At 49.6% G+C, this 14,740-nt stretch overlaps 6 protein-coding genes across 6 annotated transcripts; 3 read left to right on the top strand and 3 right to left on the bottom strand.

Moving 5' to 3' along the window:
• Nucleotides 1-49: 49 nt before the first annotated feature.
• GGS22DRAFT_183232 (xylose isomerase-like protein) lies at nt 50-1,457 on the bottom strand (the record flags this gene model as incomplete). Its single annotated transcript, XM_047964066.1, has 3 exons — nt 50-586; nt 653-1,155; nt 1,211-1,457. The coding sequence occupies 3 exons, from the start codon at nt 1,455-1,457 to the stop codon at nt 50-52; spliced, it is 1,287 nt and encodes a 428-aa protein (XP_047823718.1).
• Nucleotides 1,458-1,808: 351 nt separating this feature from the next.
• GGS22DRAFT_149396 (uncharacterized protein) lies at nt 1,809-3,185 on the top strand. Its single transcript, XM_047959141.1, has one exon. It carries the CDS (start codon nt 2,338-2,340, stop codon nt 2,509-2,511), a length of 174 nt encoding a protein of 57 aa, XP_047823717.1. The 5' UTR covers nt 1,809-2,337; the 3' UTR covers nt 2,512-3,185.
• A 235-nt stretch (nt 3,186-3,420) lies between these two features.
• On the top strand, nt 3,421-6,544 carry GGS22DRAFT_149394 (MFS general substrate transporter). The gene is made up of 3 exons (XM_047959140.1): nt 3,421-4,478; nt 4,555-5,328; nt 5,382-6,544. Exons 1-3 carry the CDS (start codon nt 3,951-3,953, stop codon nt 6,147-6,149), a joined length of 2,070 nt encoding a protein of 689 aa, XP_047823716.1. The 5' UTR covers nt 3,421-3,950; the 3' UTR covers nt 6,150-6,544.
• Nucleotides 6,545-6,549: 5 nt separating this feature from the next.
• On the top strand, nt 6,550-9,439 carry GGS22DRAFT_194206 (DRMBL-domain-containing protein; the record flags this gene model as incomplete). Its single annotated transcript, XM_047965470.1, has 1 exon — nt 6,550-9,439. Exon 1 carries the CDS (start codon nt 6,863-6,865, stop codon nt 9,437-9,439), a length of 2,577 nt encoding a protein of 858 aa, XP_047823715.1. The 5' UTR covers nt 6,550-6,862.
• Nucleotides 9,440-9,450: 11 nt separating this feature from the next.
• GGS22DRAFT_149392 (U6 snRNA-associated Sm-like protein LSm2) lies at nt 9,451-11,071 on the bottom strand. Its single transcript, XM_047959139.1, has 4 exons — nt 10,949-11,071; nt 10,407-10,554; nt 10,059-10,161; nt 9,451-9,952 (listed from the first exon to the last, which is right to left on the bottom strand). Exons 1-4 carry the CDS (start codon nt 10,960-10,962, stop codon nt 9,921-9,923), a joined length of 297 nt encoding a protein of 98 aa, XP_047823714.1. The 5' UTR covers nt 10,963-11,071; the 3' UTR covers nt 9,451-9,920.
• A 1,018-nt stretch (nt 11,072-12,089) lies between these two features.
• On the bottom strand, nt 12,090-13,741 carry GGS22DRAFT_5485 (CCAAT-binding transcription factor (CBF-B/NF-YA) subunit B-domain-containing protein). Its single transcript, XM_047967391.1, has one exon. The coding sequence runs from the start codon at nt 13,082-13,084 to the stop codon at nt 12,140-12,142; it is 945 nt and encodes a 314-aa protein (XP_047823713.1). The 5' UTR covers nt 13,085-13,741; the 3' UTR covers nt 12,090-12,139.
• Between the last annotated feature and the right edge of the window lie 999 nt (nt 13,742-14,740).

Genomic DNA, 14,740 nt, shown 5'->3' with positions numbered 1-14,740 from the left:
CAAACAACTTTGTTTTATCCTAAAAATAGTTTGTTTGAGTGGTGATCATTCAATCAGAACCCTCGTCCTCGGACGTCTCAGCTTTCTTCCTCCCGCGCGGGGCCTTCTTCTTGGGTGCGGCCTTGGCCGTCTTCTTCGCGTCCTTGGCGCTCTTGCGGTCGACCTGCTCCTGGATCTTGCCGCGCTCGGCAGTCCCCTTGGCCTGTAGCTGCTTCTCCAGAGCTGCGAACTCGCCGCTTTCGGCGTCCATCCCGATGAGCGATTCTAGCAGCTTGATCTCGTCCGCCCAGACTTGCTTGTCTTCGTAGGATTTGCCGTCGTCGCCTTTCCGGTCGATGGGCGTTTCGAGAATCATGGGCATGTTCTTGAAGCCGTCGTGGTTCACGACGCTGTGGAAGGCGCGTAGGCCCAGGAAGCCGGTGCCGATGTTCGCGTGGAGGTCCCGGTGTGAGTCGAAGGGCGCTTTGCTGTCGTTTAGGTGGAAGGCTTTTAGGTAGCTGGATCCGACGGTTTCGTTGAACTTGTCGATGGTGGCTTCGAAGGTTTCGGGTGTGCGGAGGTCGTAGCCGGCGGCGAAAGCGTGGCACTGTGGTTGTGTGAGTATTGGCTTGGTCATTTTTTGAAAGGGAGGATATGATGGTAATGGACTTACTGTATCTATACAGACTCCGACTCTATCTTTGTCTTCTACGAGCTCGATAATATCTCGTAGATCTTCGAATGTGTTGCCGATGACGTTGCCCTGCCCGGCCATGTTCTCGAGTACGGTTATCACGGTGCTCGTCGCTTTGTGCGCCTTGTTTAACTGCTTGGCTATGCGCGCGATGGCCTCAGGCCTGGGCTCGCCGTTGCTGTTTCCAGGGTGGAAATTGTATAGCTTGATGCCGAGCGACTCGCACCGTTGTAAGTCGTCTAGGAAGGAGCTGTATGCTTGCTCTGCCTTCTCCTTCTCTGCGGCGGCGAGGTTCACGAGATATGACCCGTGCGGTAGACAGTGCTTGTGGGCCTCGAATCTGTGCTCTTTTGATTGTGTGAGGAACCCATTGAGGGCTTCGGGTGCGATAGGCGGGTTCGCCCATTTGCGCTGAGATTTGAGGAATAGAGCGAAGGCGTTCGCGCCGATATGAACGGCATTGGTGATCGAGTTTTGCACACCTAAGAAGTGTATGTTAGCTTGGGGTAGATTCGAGCATATAGGGGTATCACAAACCTCCTGCACTGCTGACATGCGCACCGATATACATAGGCTTCTTAAGGGTATCTATAACGGTTCGCGTGGCTAGAGCCACAAGATCTTCTACCTTGCCTTTGGCGGTCTTGCGTTTCTTCGCAGCCTTGGGTTCTGGCGTGGGCTCTACGTCATCTTCGTCGTCCTCAATCTTTCGCTTTCCAGCTTTGCCTTTCTGTGCGGTGACAGCGGGCGCCTTGCCTCGTTGAGATGACTTGCGAGGCGGCATCGTGTGGAACCTTTTAGCTGTCAAGGGGAAAAATCGACGCAACTGAATATTTAATCCGTAAAAGCTCTTCATCAAATCATAGAATCAAAGTAGAATTCCCTATGTCAGCTATAAATTAAGGCACGCCGACGCGCCCGGACGCGACAGTCATCGACCCGTGATCACGTGTAATCAATTAAAGGGTTGAGTCATTATCGATAAAGTGACAATTTCTTCTAAACCTTATCACCGATGTTCCTGCCTCAGGCTGCAATTGTACCTGATACTTCTGGCTTATCTAATCGCACATTTTTGGAATTGATCTGGAAACTTTTGAATGCGATAATTCGTCAATATTCATCACTTTCTCATATGAGAGGAAACTTGAAACCAACCCGCACTGGACAAGGTGCTAGGTAGCTGACGCACCCGGTAAACGAATCGAGGCGACGAAGGAACCAATTACCAATTGAAGTCTCAATTTTCAATCCTGATGGTGACGATCACCCAAGTCCCTTGTCACTTGATTTGTCGAAACATCGTATGAGAGAACAGCAAACGAGCACGATGCGGCGCTATGGCTTTACCTAATCTTATCACTGTTCCCTGCCGTACTACTAGGTCAGACAATTTTATGCAAAAGTAGGGAATGAGGTGGGATGAGATGGACACAAGTCCGTGGGGCACTTAGTAAAGGATGAGATGCTATTATCTATCTATCCATAATAGGTTCTGTTTCTGTTTCTATTTACAGCCACATCAAAGCACGTTTCGAAGCTTTCAACGGTTATTTGGGGCAATCGGCAATATATGCCTAATAAGTTGAGATATCTCTAGGGCTCCCTCTCTCCGCACCCTCGCACGTACTCACGCATGGTACGCACGACCAACAATAACAAACATGGCCAACTGCGGTAGAGACAGAAATTGCAATAGATCACACGATCAATTACGAATTCGGGTAAAGTCCCTGGTGGTCGAGAATTTAGAGTCGTCTTGCCCAGCCGACGGACGCTCGCCTAGCAATTTGAAGTGTGTTTCTTGCAGCGCCGAGGGAAAGCTTAGCAGCATCTAGCAGCATCTTGACGAGTTGATGGAACCTTGGAATCTTTCGCTGACCAACCACATCGAAAGACATTTTCTTCCGCTAGGGCGGGGGTTTGAAGCTAGCCCTTCCCTCTTGCAGAACCTGCAGAATCTTCCCTCGGCAGCTTCAGTTCCAAGGTTCGCCTTCGGTCACCACGGCTGCCATCATCCTGGTTCATAACATCTCGAACGAACTTCGGCCCGCATGGTCCCCTGTCCTAACCCCTCGTACTCCCTCGTACCCCAGCGGCTTATTTGCTACATGAGGTACTTCTGACGTTCGGAAAAGATTAGCTTCCCCAGTCTCTGACAGGGGTAATCTACCGAATCATCTGGCCCAGGGGAGAAACGTGCTCGATTTAAGACTTCTGATTGGTTAATCTTTCGTCGTTGAGAGATCTCAAAGATACACGAAAGTCAAATGTTACTACGCAGTAGTTTCTGCGAACCGGATACCTTTTTACGTCAATGGAAATAATCCCGTCATGATTTGAGCTTCCGCATTGAGATTCTGCTCAATCAAATCGTCCTTTAATGAGTATTCGTATGCTCTTTTGAGATCATCGACTGCTTGCTCATGGGCTTCGTAACGGACAAGAACTTGGCCTCCCTTGGCTATAACATTGGCTACCCAAGTTTTTACGTATAGAAACAAAACATGTCTATCTTTAGCCCGCCACACTGCTCGCGTGAGGTATTGATGTCGAAAGCCTCTGACGCCGTCGGATTATGCAGCCCCATAGCCAAGAACATTCTAAAGTCCGCATCTCATGGGTGGTAGGTAGGGAAGTCGGTCCCCTAAACAGCTTTTGTGGGGGATCGCTTGCCAGTCAGAAGCCAAGAATCCCCATCGTGCCCCGAGTACCACCTAGCTCACTAACCTAGCAAGTCTAGTACTCCTAGTTTGTACCGAATCGTAGCATCTTTGATAGATAGAAGCGTATACTTTTCGTGAGGTAGATTGCCACGGCCACTCCGTTGGAAAATTTCCCGCTCAGTCCACTGTTCTTTTATATATCTATGGCATTGGCCATTCTCGGACACAACTCTTCTCTCTTCATATCTGTAACCACGCCATACCTACGGCAAAACTATCATCTTATACGTTTCGTATATAGGCGGCTGCGGGAAGAGCTACACAACGCTTGTGTCGCGTGCCTACCTACCCAACCTTCAATATCCTTCCTTTCAACAAACTAATCCTAGCAAACGGTACACCTAGACAGCCTTGCCCGTATCTTCCTCCTAAAGCCAAGACGGCACTGTTATCTTACCAAAATTTCTCACCATATCCTATCACAATAAGCTTTCATCTGAACCTATTAGAATAAGCTTGTGTTGATCTTTTTTTGAGAGCCGATCGGCTTCTTCATCCTTATTTCCTCTATTCCATCCACCCTCTTCTTATCGCTATCCCTATTTAAAGTCATGGCGAATCTCCTTCGCCGCCACCACGAACATGATCCCCCGGTAGGAGAGATCCCAGTTCCTCACGGCCCTGAGACGGGCGATGAGCACCAGCACTACCCTCGAAGAGGCTCCACCAGCTATGCTACCGACTACGAGAGACAGATTTTCTCGCATCTAACGCATCCTGACGACTCGTACACGAGCGATGGCGTCTACTGGGCTGATCTACCCTTCTGGAAGCGCTTTTCCTTCGTCAGCGCGGTCGACCGAGCTGAAACTGCGGCCGAAGCCAAGGGTATCTGGGCTATGGTCAAGGAGGATCCTCTTAGCCCGGTCTCTTGGTACTTCAGAAACGCCATCCTTCCTGGTGCTGGTCTCGGTCTAGAAGGTTACGTCCTTTTCTCAATTGGAAATCTCGAGCCTCTTTTCGAGGCCGCATGGCCAAGCTGCTGGAAGTCAAGCGGATCTGATTGTACTACTAACTGGGTGGCCTCTGTAACGTACCTTGAAATTATTGGTATCATGGTCGGTCAAGTGATGGTCGGAGTAAGTCTTTTTTTCCCTTATCATGTTCCCTCAAGTTAGAAATATCGCAGTGTCACTAACAAGATTGTCTTTGCAGATTATTGGCGACTGGATCGGCCGACGATGGGGTTTGATACAAGATGCCTTGGTCATGTTTCTCGGTCTTCTCATGTTGACCGGATCATGGGGTACAACGCTCCAGGGTTGGGTCATCATGTATGCTTGGTCTCTGTTCGTCTACGGTATCGGAGTCGGTGGCGAGTATCCCATCACTGCTACTTCTTCCATGGAAAACGCCGTCACTGCCGGTAGATTATCGACTAGAGATGATCGTCTCCACCGTGGTCGAAAAGTTACCATGGCATTCTTGATGCAAGGTTGGGGTCAATTTGTCAACCAGGTTGTCCTCATTGTCCTCTTGGTGATTTTCAACCGCGGTAGCGGCAACCCCCCGTACTCCGTAACCGCTGCTCAATACGCTTTCCGTCTGTCCTTCGCTTTCCCAGCCATTGGCACATTGTGGCTGGCCTACTACCGTACTTGGCGCATGAAGTCTGCCAGCAAGCAACTCGAGAAAGCCAAGAAGAAGTCGAAGGTGACGGGCTACGATGTTCGATCTCTCAAGTTGACCTTCAGCAACTTTGGCGGTCGCCTGTTTGCCACTGCTGGCGGATGGTTCTGCAACGACGTCTTCTTCTACGGCAACAAGCTCTTCCAAGGTCAATTCATCAAGGTCATTTCCGACAACCCTAGCTCAATCATGACAACATGGACCTGGAACTTGGTCAACGTCGTCGTCGGGCTTGCTGGTTACTACATGGCGTCTTTGCTGATTGACAACAAAATGTATGGAAGAAAAGCTATGCAACAGGTTAGTGGTCCACTTTCTCCCCTTTACACTTCGCGTGACTGACATGTAATTAGGTCGGCTTCTTGATGTGCTTCATCATGTTTGTAGTCCCCGCGTTTAAGTACGACTACTACATCAGCTCTGCAGGCATCCATGCTTTCCAGGCGATGTACTTCTTGTCATCTTTCTTCAATCAATTCGGTCCCAACTCCGTCACTTTCCTCGTCGCTGGAGAGGTATACCCTACTCAGATCCGAGCCAGTGCCCACGGATTTTCTGCCATGATTGGAAAGGCCGGTGCTCTCCTAGCTTCAGTTTTATACAACTACATCGACACCAGGACCAAGTTCCTCGTTGTTCCCTGGTTTGGTCTTGCGGGTATGCTTATCACATACATCTGGCTCCCTGACACCACCGGTCTAGATCTCAAGGAACAGGAGCGCCGATGGCAATACATCCTCGAAGGTCGCGACAGCGAATACCACGGCATTGCCATCCACCCAGCGCATCTTTCCCTCTGGGAACAATGGATGGGCGTTGGAAAGAACTACCACCCCGACTTGGACATGAAGGCCAAGATTAGGGACATGCGCACCGACTGGGAGGAGCGAGAAGCTGTCAGAGCTGGTAGCGACGCCGAATCGACGACTCCTGTCGACGACGACGAAGACTACACGAACGAGATCCACGACTACTTCAAGGGTACTACTACAGGTAGTATCAACTCGCTGAAGGGAGAGAAGTCAAAGGCAGTCGATAGGACTTCGGGCAATGCGCCTAGTGACAGAACGCTTGAGGAACCATCGTTAGACGGAAGTAAAGAGTCTACGACGATTTCCTAAGTGTGTTCATGTTTACTAGTGCTTCGATTTTGTAGGGAAGGGTTTCTTATTAGACTACCTACGGCTTCTCACAGGGTTCGCATGGGATTAAGGGATGACGGTTCGTGATTGATGCGAGAGTTAAATGGGATTGAGATATGATACACCGAATTGATTACCTATGTAGTTGATAGGTAGCATGGCGTTACGGATGAGTGGATTGGACTGTAACCAAAAAACAGTCGCTGATTTCATATATGTACAATGCATTACATAATAAGTAGCTATATATCCCGGTTAGTGAAAAGTATTGTCTTGTCGAAATTCTTGGCCGACGATGATGGTTTAATTACATAGTCGAAATAGTCAAGTGACAGCGCGTAAATGGGGGACGCGTCTAAAAGTTCCGTACCGACCGAGGGGCAAAAATCCCTTTTAGTACCTAGATTAATCTCTTAGTATCTTAAAATAGATATCCACATCGATGACAAGACTTGCAACAAATTGGAAAGAACGAAAGAACGTTTCTTTCGAGCCATGGCAAAGGCTTCCCGCGACGAGAAAAGGATGAGAATTTGATGGAAAGAGCGTATCACTCAACTCTGCTTTTCACTAGATCGAAATTATTATCTAGTCGCTATTTAGAATCGCCAATCGTCATTGACTTTTTCCGTTTAACACCAATTTTATAGCATGCCCAATCGCGCCAAATCGACATCGAAGTTCCCTTCACGATGCCTCCCCCGACAACAGTCAAGTCGATAACCCCTCGTCGAAAACAAACCAAACTCAACTTCGGCTCCTCAGCAAATAGTAAAGGCGCAAACGCGAAGACACCGTCTACGAAGAAGCCAAATGGGAATATACTTAACTTCTTCCAAAAAGTTGAAGTAGAAGAACAATTGTTCTGTGCTGGTCCTATAAATCAAACCGCGCTCCCACCGAATAATACAGTACCATCTCCGCCGCCGAAAGACGATGAGGATCTATTCGGAGATGCGGAGATTCCCGACGATGCCACGAACGGGACGAGATCGCCGAAGCGGAGGAAATTAAGTCACAATGGGAACGATGTTTTACCACATAATCTAGAAAGTGTACATAGTGATGGTCCAGGGCAGACAGGGTCATCGCCGCCAGGACAAACGCGAACGAAGCCGGTTCGAAAGAAGGGCCCGTTTTTGATAGATTCCGATAGCGAAGATGATGAAGTAGAACCCTCGCCGTTGAGGGACACCATGGATATCGAAGTACATGCTACGTTAGCGCAGGTTGAAAGTACAACAGAGAAACCAGAAACCGTTCCCATACCCAAGTTACCCGTCGACGAAAGTTGCCCAGAAATTCCCGAAATCCCGCCGCTCAAGCAAGAAGAATCTACATATGAAGAATTTAAAGATCTTGAGGATATGGAGGGGCTCTTTGATGATGTCGACGAGTTTGACGATGGCGAAGAATATCGGGAAAGACGTTATATGGAAGAACAAGCCAGGCTCGAAGCTGAAGAAGCAGGAAATTACACTTCAGATGGAATGATCGACGAGTTTAATGCGGCTGAAGGAATCGTAGAAAGATGTCCACTATGTAATGCCAGTCTAGCTGGTATCTCCTCGGACCAAGCGACGGTTCATGTGAACGCTTGTCTAGATGGTAATCCACTGCCCCTTCCAAAGACGGAAGAGCCACCGCCGCTAGATGCAGTTGATGCGCCAGAAATTAGCAAGCGCTTTGCAAAGGCTGCCATACCACGGCCAGGCCAGGCCAATCCTATCAAACTAGGGAACACGGCAAACCAACCAACCTCGGCCTTTAGCAAGCTGATGTCGGGACATGCGGAAGATGCGGCGTGGGCTACAGCCGCAGCCGCAGAGAACGCATCACGCGGGAAGCCTGCGTATAAACGGACATGTCCATTTTACAAGATCATGCCCGGGTTTTTCATATGCGTTGATGCGTTTCGGTACGGCGCCGTAAAAGGCTGCAATGCCTACTTCCTAAGCCATTTCCATAGTGACCACTACATCGGCTTGACGGCCAATTGGTCTCATGGACCGATCTACTGCAGCAAAGTAACAGGAAGCCTTGTCAAAAACCAACTTCGGACTGCTGCGAAATGGGTCAAGGAACTTGAATTTGAGGAGACGGTCGAGATTCCCGGAACCGAGGGGGTGACGGTCACTATGATACCAGCCAACCACTGTCCCGGTAGTTCATTATTTCTATTCGAGAAGACCATTGGGAAGGGGCCTAGGAAACAGCGGATTCTTCACTGTGGCGACTTTCGAGCTTGCAAGGCACATGTCAGTCACCCATCACTAAAGCCTGATATACTCGATACCGTCTCAGGCAAAATAAAGCAACAGAAGATCGACGTCTGTTACTTAGATACCACATACCTCAATCCTCGTTATTCTTTCCCCCCACAAGACGATGTCATCTCAGCTTGTGCCGAATTCTGTAAATCGATATCCGGAGACCCTAGAAATACGGACGAAGTTCTAAACGGGCTATCACAAGAGAAAGGTGGAGTCAGCAAGTTCTTCCGGAAAATAGAAGAAAATGATTCCTCGTCCACAGCTACTAAAGCCGAGGGGAAGACGAAGAGGAATCGACTCCTTGTCATCTGCGGCACGTACTCCATCGGCAAAGAGCGCATATGCAAGGCCATCGCACAGGCTCTCGGAACCAAGGTCTTCGCATCGCCGGCCAAGATCAAGATCTGCAAGCAGCTAGGCGACCCTGAGCTCGCGGCGCTCATGACGGCCAACCCGCTCGAGGCCCAGGTCCACATGCAGATGCTGGCGGAGATCCGCGCCGAGACGCTCCAGGAGTACCTCAACGGGTACAAGGCCCACTTCGACCGCATCGTCGGCTTCCGCCCCAGCGGCTGGAACTATAGGGGCGGTGCCACTACCGCCAAAAACGTCCCTGCTAATACTTCCCCTGCTAGCGTCCCGACGACGGGCATCCTGCATGGACCGGCGTGGCGCACAAGGTTCTCGTGTAAAGACCTTGTTGCGCAGAGGGGGAGTACGAGCCAGGCTATGTGCTTTGGTGTACCGTACTCTGAACACAGCAGTTTTCGGGAGTTGGCGTTGTTTTTGATGACGCTTAGGATCGAGAAGGTTGTGCCGACGGTTAATGTGGGAAGTGAGCCTGGGAGGAGGAGGATGAAGGGGTGGGTTGATCGGTGGCTTGCGGAACGGAGGAAAGGGGGGGTTGTGAGGGTGCTTGAGGGGGAGGATGGTGAGGGTAAGGGTGAAGAGCTTTGGGAGGGGAGGGATGGGAAGGGTGGGGGAGTTTGGTGGTAGTGGTTTTGGATGGGGCTTTGAGGACTTAGGATATGCTTTTGCATGGGCTGTCTGTATGAGATAGATAGATTTAGGATAAGTGTACCTAATTTGTATATCTGAGAAAGCTGGATAGCCTCAGGTATATACCTCGTTCAGTCACAGCCAACTGGGACTTCAGATTTACAGGAGTGACATAGAACACCAATGAAGAATTATTGATGGGTATCATGTGAGGACGGATTGATCATTAATACGAATCGACGCCTATCGCCTAGGAATGTATGTATCGTAACGACACACATGTATTTTCAGCGAATTTGCTAAAAGCTCAAGCCCTTTTATTATCCGTCACGATAACGACAATAGCAGTACTAGTCTCTTTTTCTCAAGGCCTAGTCGTGGATCCCCTCGTCTTGCTGGTTCCTAGTGGCTAGAGCTCTAGGTCACAGCGTTGCTTGCTAGTCTTGCTCCATTTTACGTTCTCCGAGGAACATTATGCTCATTTTCCTTTCCCGGCTTGTTGGGCGGCCTCTGTTGCGGATTGTTAGTTGCTTGTCTAGCCGTATTGGAAGATCCTTTCGGACACCGTGGAAGGAAAAGGGAAGGAAAGAGTAGAAAGTGAGGGATTGGTACGAACCTCTTCTCGTGGCATCCTCTAGTAGCGCGATGTCTACAGCGTTGGAGGGGAGGTGGACGTATCTTACGACCGAACCTCGGATGAAGACATTCTTGACGGAGCTCTGGATTCGCATTTCGTTAGTAAATTTACGTATGAGCTTGTTACGTTATCTCTCTCTAGGACTTATGTGTGGGCGGAAGGTAAGGAAGAGAGATGGGAAAGGGAATTATCAAAGCACCGCTAACAGGCCCCAAAATCTGGTGATTCACGGTGGCCAGCAAGGATGCGCAGACAAAGAGGATGGTAGCGGTGCTCTCATAAACCCGGATACCATCCAAACAGAACTGACTCCAACCTGCGACTCACCAGATGCGGGTACTTGATCTCTTCGACGACTTGTATATCGTCAAGTTTGATATTGAGATACTGATCGACGCTCTTAAGCGTGCCTCGGATCTGTATGTCGTTCTTGAGCTCGACCGTAACCTCGTGGTCGATGAGGGTCTTGAAGAAACTATCACCCGCCCATGTTAGCCAACCTTCCAACGTTTCTTATCGTTTCTTAACCTGCGCCGCCTCTTCCCATCTCCAACTCTTTCTAGAACCCCCCAAGCCTAAGCTCCGAAGTACAGGGACATGAAAGCACATGACCCCAATGTTCCTTGGTTCACGTGACAAAGCACAAGTCGTCCTCGTTCGTCAATGGACAAAGCAGCGAAGAACCTCCTCCCTCCTCTCCCCCAACCACAGCCGCGACCGTCCCAGCATTCACTACGATCCCGCCCATTCAACATCCCCCCATACCACAATCACCTCCGCAAGAAATCCATCAAACAAACTCCTCCTCAAAGCAACCCAATCCAATCCAAGAAACCAGCCCAACAAACACGGTCAAAGAAGAAACGTACCTGAAAAAAAGCATCGTGGAAGTTAATACGTCGTTAGGGCCAGACGAAAAGCTAACATCCCAAGTACGTCGAGTGCAACTGTGATGCCCGATTCGTTGTTTTTCCCACGAATGTCTAAAGTCAAAAGCCAAAGATGTATAAATAAAAATGGGTCACGGTCTTTAGTTTACCTAAGTACGTGACGAAAGTCACGTGACACACAGTAGAGGTAAGTACAAATTCACTATTAGGCAGGTATATCAAAACTTTAAAGTCCAACGGCGAATAAATTTTCATCTCAGAATCATACAACTACGGTCACGATCGGAGAAAAAAAGCAAGCGATACGATACAAAGTTTTTATTTTCACATAAAGTATAACACGCAAATATGAGTGGTATGAGGAAGCGCAAGTAGTTGTACTTCGTAGTTCCTATGTCTCTGTTGTTCCCTGTATCCGGCGACGGATTACCATTGGAAATCTATATCCAGCGTGGGGGTCCAGGTTTTTGGCAAGATCCTTTTTTTTCTCCCAATCTTGGCAGGGTTATTTCATCATTGCTTTCTCTGTTTTCTTTTTTCCCCTCTGCATTTGGTCTCCTTAAAATCAACGCCACCCCTTTCGCCTGACGCATCTTTGGTAGCCTGACCACTTGTGTGCGTGTCCGAGCAAAAATACATCCGCCCCTAAAGTAGATGACACGAAATAGAATGAAGAAAAGACGCGGGAGAAAAAAAAAGTAACGGCAACCAGATCTGGTGAATAAGGGGGGTATCCATCCGTTCATCTCAATTCATTCCATGCAATCTTCCTCCCGTCAAACTTCCCTAGACCGTATCCTTTCCCACCGAACGTGCCAGTATGCAATCGCATTAAATAATAGAAAAAAAAAAGGGGAAAAGAAGGTATCGCGTGAGCGATGGCGAAACGGTTTAGGGAAATCGAAAGCGAGTGTCCTGACGCCCCTGCACATTCCACTGGCGTACCTCCGGGACCTTCGCGCAAGCCGGCTACCGAAAAAAAACAAAACAGATCAACGCACTGATCCCCCCAAATCGACTCCCTACTATGCTCCCCTTCCCCCAAGACTGGACACGGGAAGGTATCAGTAGTAAGAATCGAGCTTATCGTAACGTCGTAACGGCTCACAAAATAAAGTGGTATAGTATGGTATGGTATGGAATGGTATGTAGTGTGGCTCATAGCTTCCTTCAGCTATCATCTTCGGCGTCATCATCGTCGTCGTCGTCAGGCGTCGCCGGCTCCATCTTTGCCTTCTTATGCGGCGCGGTGGAATTGGAATCCGATTTCCTCTTCGATCCGGCCTTGACGGTCACTGCCTCTACTACACCACCATCCTTATCATCGCCTCCGCCTTTAGTCTTCTCGATCTCGGCGACCTCTTCTGCAGTTAAGAATCGACCACCAGGACCCCTAGGTCTGCGCATCGCATGATTATGTCGCGATTCGTGAAGGTAAGGTTTCCTTCCCTTGCTCGTTAGCCTTAGCGCCTCCTCGAGACGTTGGCGAGCAACTCTCCTCTTAAGGATACGATGGAATTGCTTTGCGTTCACGTAGAGGGGAGACTCTTCGGCACCGGCTGTCATCTCAGGCGATTGGGGCGGCGGCATTGATTGTGTCGGTGGCATCGGCGGAGGTGCGACGGCAGACCGAGCACCGGCGTGGTTCATCATAGGCGCATTCGGAACACCTGGGCTTGTGACCTGGCTCAGGCGCCTTCCGGGTAATTGGTTTACGTTATTTAATTGTTGAGGTGATCGAGGGTCGCGCGAGTCCTTCTTTCCTCCGGGCGTCATCCTCGGCGAATTTTGAGGTAGGCTAGGATCTGAAGGCATGTAGCTTGAATAACCGGTGCCGCCAGCTGCGGCAGCAGTCGCGGCCATGGCAGCCGCCTGGATCTGAGGCACTCCGTAGTGCATCCCCTGCTGGGGTACTCCGTACTGGGTTTGGTACATGTTGTGTCCTTGTCCTGGAGTCGAGGTTTGATGTTGAGATGGTAAGATTGGCGAGGTTTGCACGCCGTGTTGATGTATGCTGTGGCTTGTGGGAGATGTGATGTTGTTACCAGCACCAGAATTTGTGTAACCAGAATGCGCCGTCTGTGGTGGTTGCTGGTATTGCGCGTAGTCCATCATTATCGGGGACAGTCAGCGCGCGGGGCGGCGGGGATTTTGCAATACCCAAACGTCGATGTCTCTTGTTGCGATGCGAATCGAATCAGAGACAAGCGGGTAAGTTGGACAAGGAAATCTGTTGGCCACTTAGGATAATGCTAGTGGTACAAGTTCTTTCTAAGATGATGAATTAAAGACCGTGCAAAGCTTGTCCTCGGGTTGCTTGACGTCCTTGAGATAAAAGGCTGTAAGGTTGGCTGCAGTTGGGCATACGCGTTGGGATTGTCCTTAGTCACTTAGGTAGCCGCGAAAGTAGGCTGGATGTGCATCCAATCTATTGGATATGCGTGGATGAGCTGGCAATGGGTGATGTGGTAGGTGCACGCAGGGTCGCACTAGGGCATATGCAAAAACGAATGTATCTCGCGGGGTGGGATCAGGATAGTTCAGATCCCAAAAGAGGCGGAACTTTATCAACCACGTGAGAATCTGGGGATACGTGAGCCGCCGTGAGGCTATTCAGTTCGACAGTGAGCCTATGGCAAATTATCTTCTGCGGGAGCGGGTAGCCTAGCGAAACAGCTCGAGGTCGTTCTCGAGGCCTATTCGCAATGGGCTATTTGATTGTGGAGATCTACCCAACCAAAGATATTAGATTCGCTATTTGTTAAGTATAAGGGAAGCTCGGATGATGGGAGGGGGGGTGGATTGGGGGGGTGAGAAATCCGCCTTTTTTTTTTCGCGCTGGGCCACCACTTGATGCGCTGGCATGCATGACGGAATATGCACAAGCTTGGACCCACCCTGTCGACCAGCTCACACAGAGCGACAAGGAAATCCAACTCCATTGCCCAGAAGTGGCGCAAGGCAAAGGCTGCCCGATGCTAGCTATACCTTGCGAGGTAGATGTAGAGCTAGATTATCGAAGCTCCATGCAGAGCTCGAAAATCTCAAGGCTGCATTGTGGGCGATTGGCCAAGAAGCATATGCATTCATCGGACACATGCGACGTACATAGGTAGCTTGTTTTGGGATGAGGCAGTGGGCTACTAGGCACACCAAGCGTAGGGAAGAGGTGTGCGGGAGAAAAAGGCACAAGGAAGGAAAAAGGAAAGGGCCGAGACGAGTTACGCAAGAATAGATGGTTGGTGCCTTGGGTGGATGAGTTTGCGACTTTGAAGAGGGTATACCCGATCGTCAAGCCTTACCGTAGTGGGAAAGAGACGAGATGGAGCGCTACGGTGTAGGTGGTGTGCGAATGTATCGTTGCAGACGGGCAGATGGGGGATAAAGGGAAAGGCGAGGTAAATGTGTGCCAAATGTGTACCAAATATGTGCCAATGTAGCAAGAGTACCGAACAGATACATACCTCTTTTTGGCAAGTTCCCGAGTACTTGGGTTCACTTGCGTAGGCGTTCCGAACTGATGGGACTAGTCGCGTCTTTTTATCGTGAAGGAATGTCAGTAGACTGGTTCTAGAAAGATAGAAAAAGAAACGAGGGAATTCCGCGAATTAAACGAGGAGTAGGATTAACACCATACCGCCAAAAAGCGAGGAAGGGATGAGATATTAGATACTGGCAAACAGGTGCATCTGAGGGATCGATGTACCATCCTGGGGTAAGCTTGCGACAACGCAATTAGATGAAAATAGCTGGGTGTACCTATATGCCGGG

Source organism: Annulohypoxylon maeteangense (assembly GCF_022496945.1).
Source record: "Annulohypoxylon maeteangense strain CBS 123835 unplaced genomic scaffold GGS22scaffold_1, whole genome shotgun sequence".
NCBI classification, from domain to species: domain Eukaryota; kingdom Fungi; phylum Ascomycota; class Sordariomycetes; order Xylariales; family Hypoxylaceae; genus Annulohypoxylon; species Annulohypoxylon maeteangense.
The sequence above is the reverse complement of the archived record's forward strand: the minus strand, read 5'-3'. Positions and strand labels throughout refer to the sequence as shown.

Bases quoted from the DNA above. Each gene is read 5' to 3' on its own strand.
- GGS22DRAFT_149392 (XM_047959139.1), bottom strand. The intron at 10,162-10,406 runs GTGAGTCGCAGG...ATGCGAATCCAG, and splicing joins AGATCAAGTACCCGCATCTG to AGCTCCGTCAAGAATGTCTT. The intron at 9,953-10,058 runs GTTCGTACCAAT...AATCCGCAACAG, and splicing joins AGAGGATGCCACGAGAAGAG to AGGCCGCCCAACAAGCCGGG.
- GGS22DRAFT_149396 (XM_047959141.1), top strand. From the start codon at position 2,338: ATGGCCAACTGCGGTAGAGACAGAAATTGCAATAGATCACACGATCAA.
- GGS22DRAFT_5485 (XM_047967391.1), bottom strand. From the start codon at position 13,084: ATGATGGACTACGCGCAATACCAGCAACCACCACAGACGGCGCATTCT.
- GGS22DRAFT_149394 (XM_047959140.1), top strand. From the start codon at position 3,951: ATGGCGAATCTCCTTCGCCGCCACCACGAACATGATCCCCCGGTAGGA. The intron at 4,479-4,554 runs GTAAGTCTTTTT...TTGTCTTTGCAG, and splicing joins TCGGTCAAGTGATGGTCGGA to ATTATTGGCGACTGGATCGG. The intron at 5,329-5,381 runs GTTAGTGGTCCA...ACATGTAATTAG, and splicing joins GAAGAAAAGCTATGCAACAG to GTCGGCTTCTTGATGTGCTT.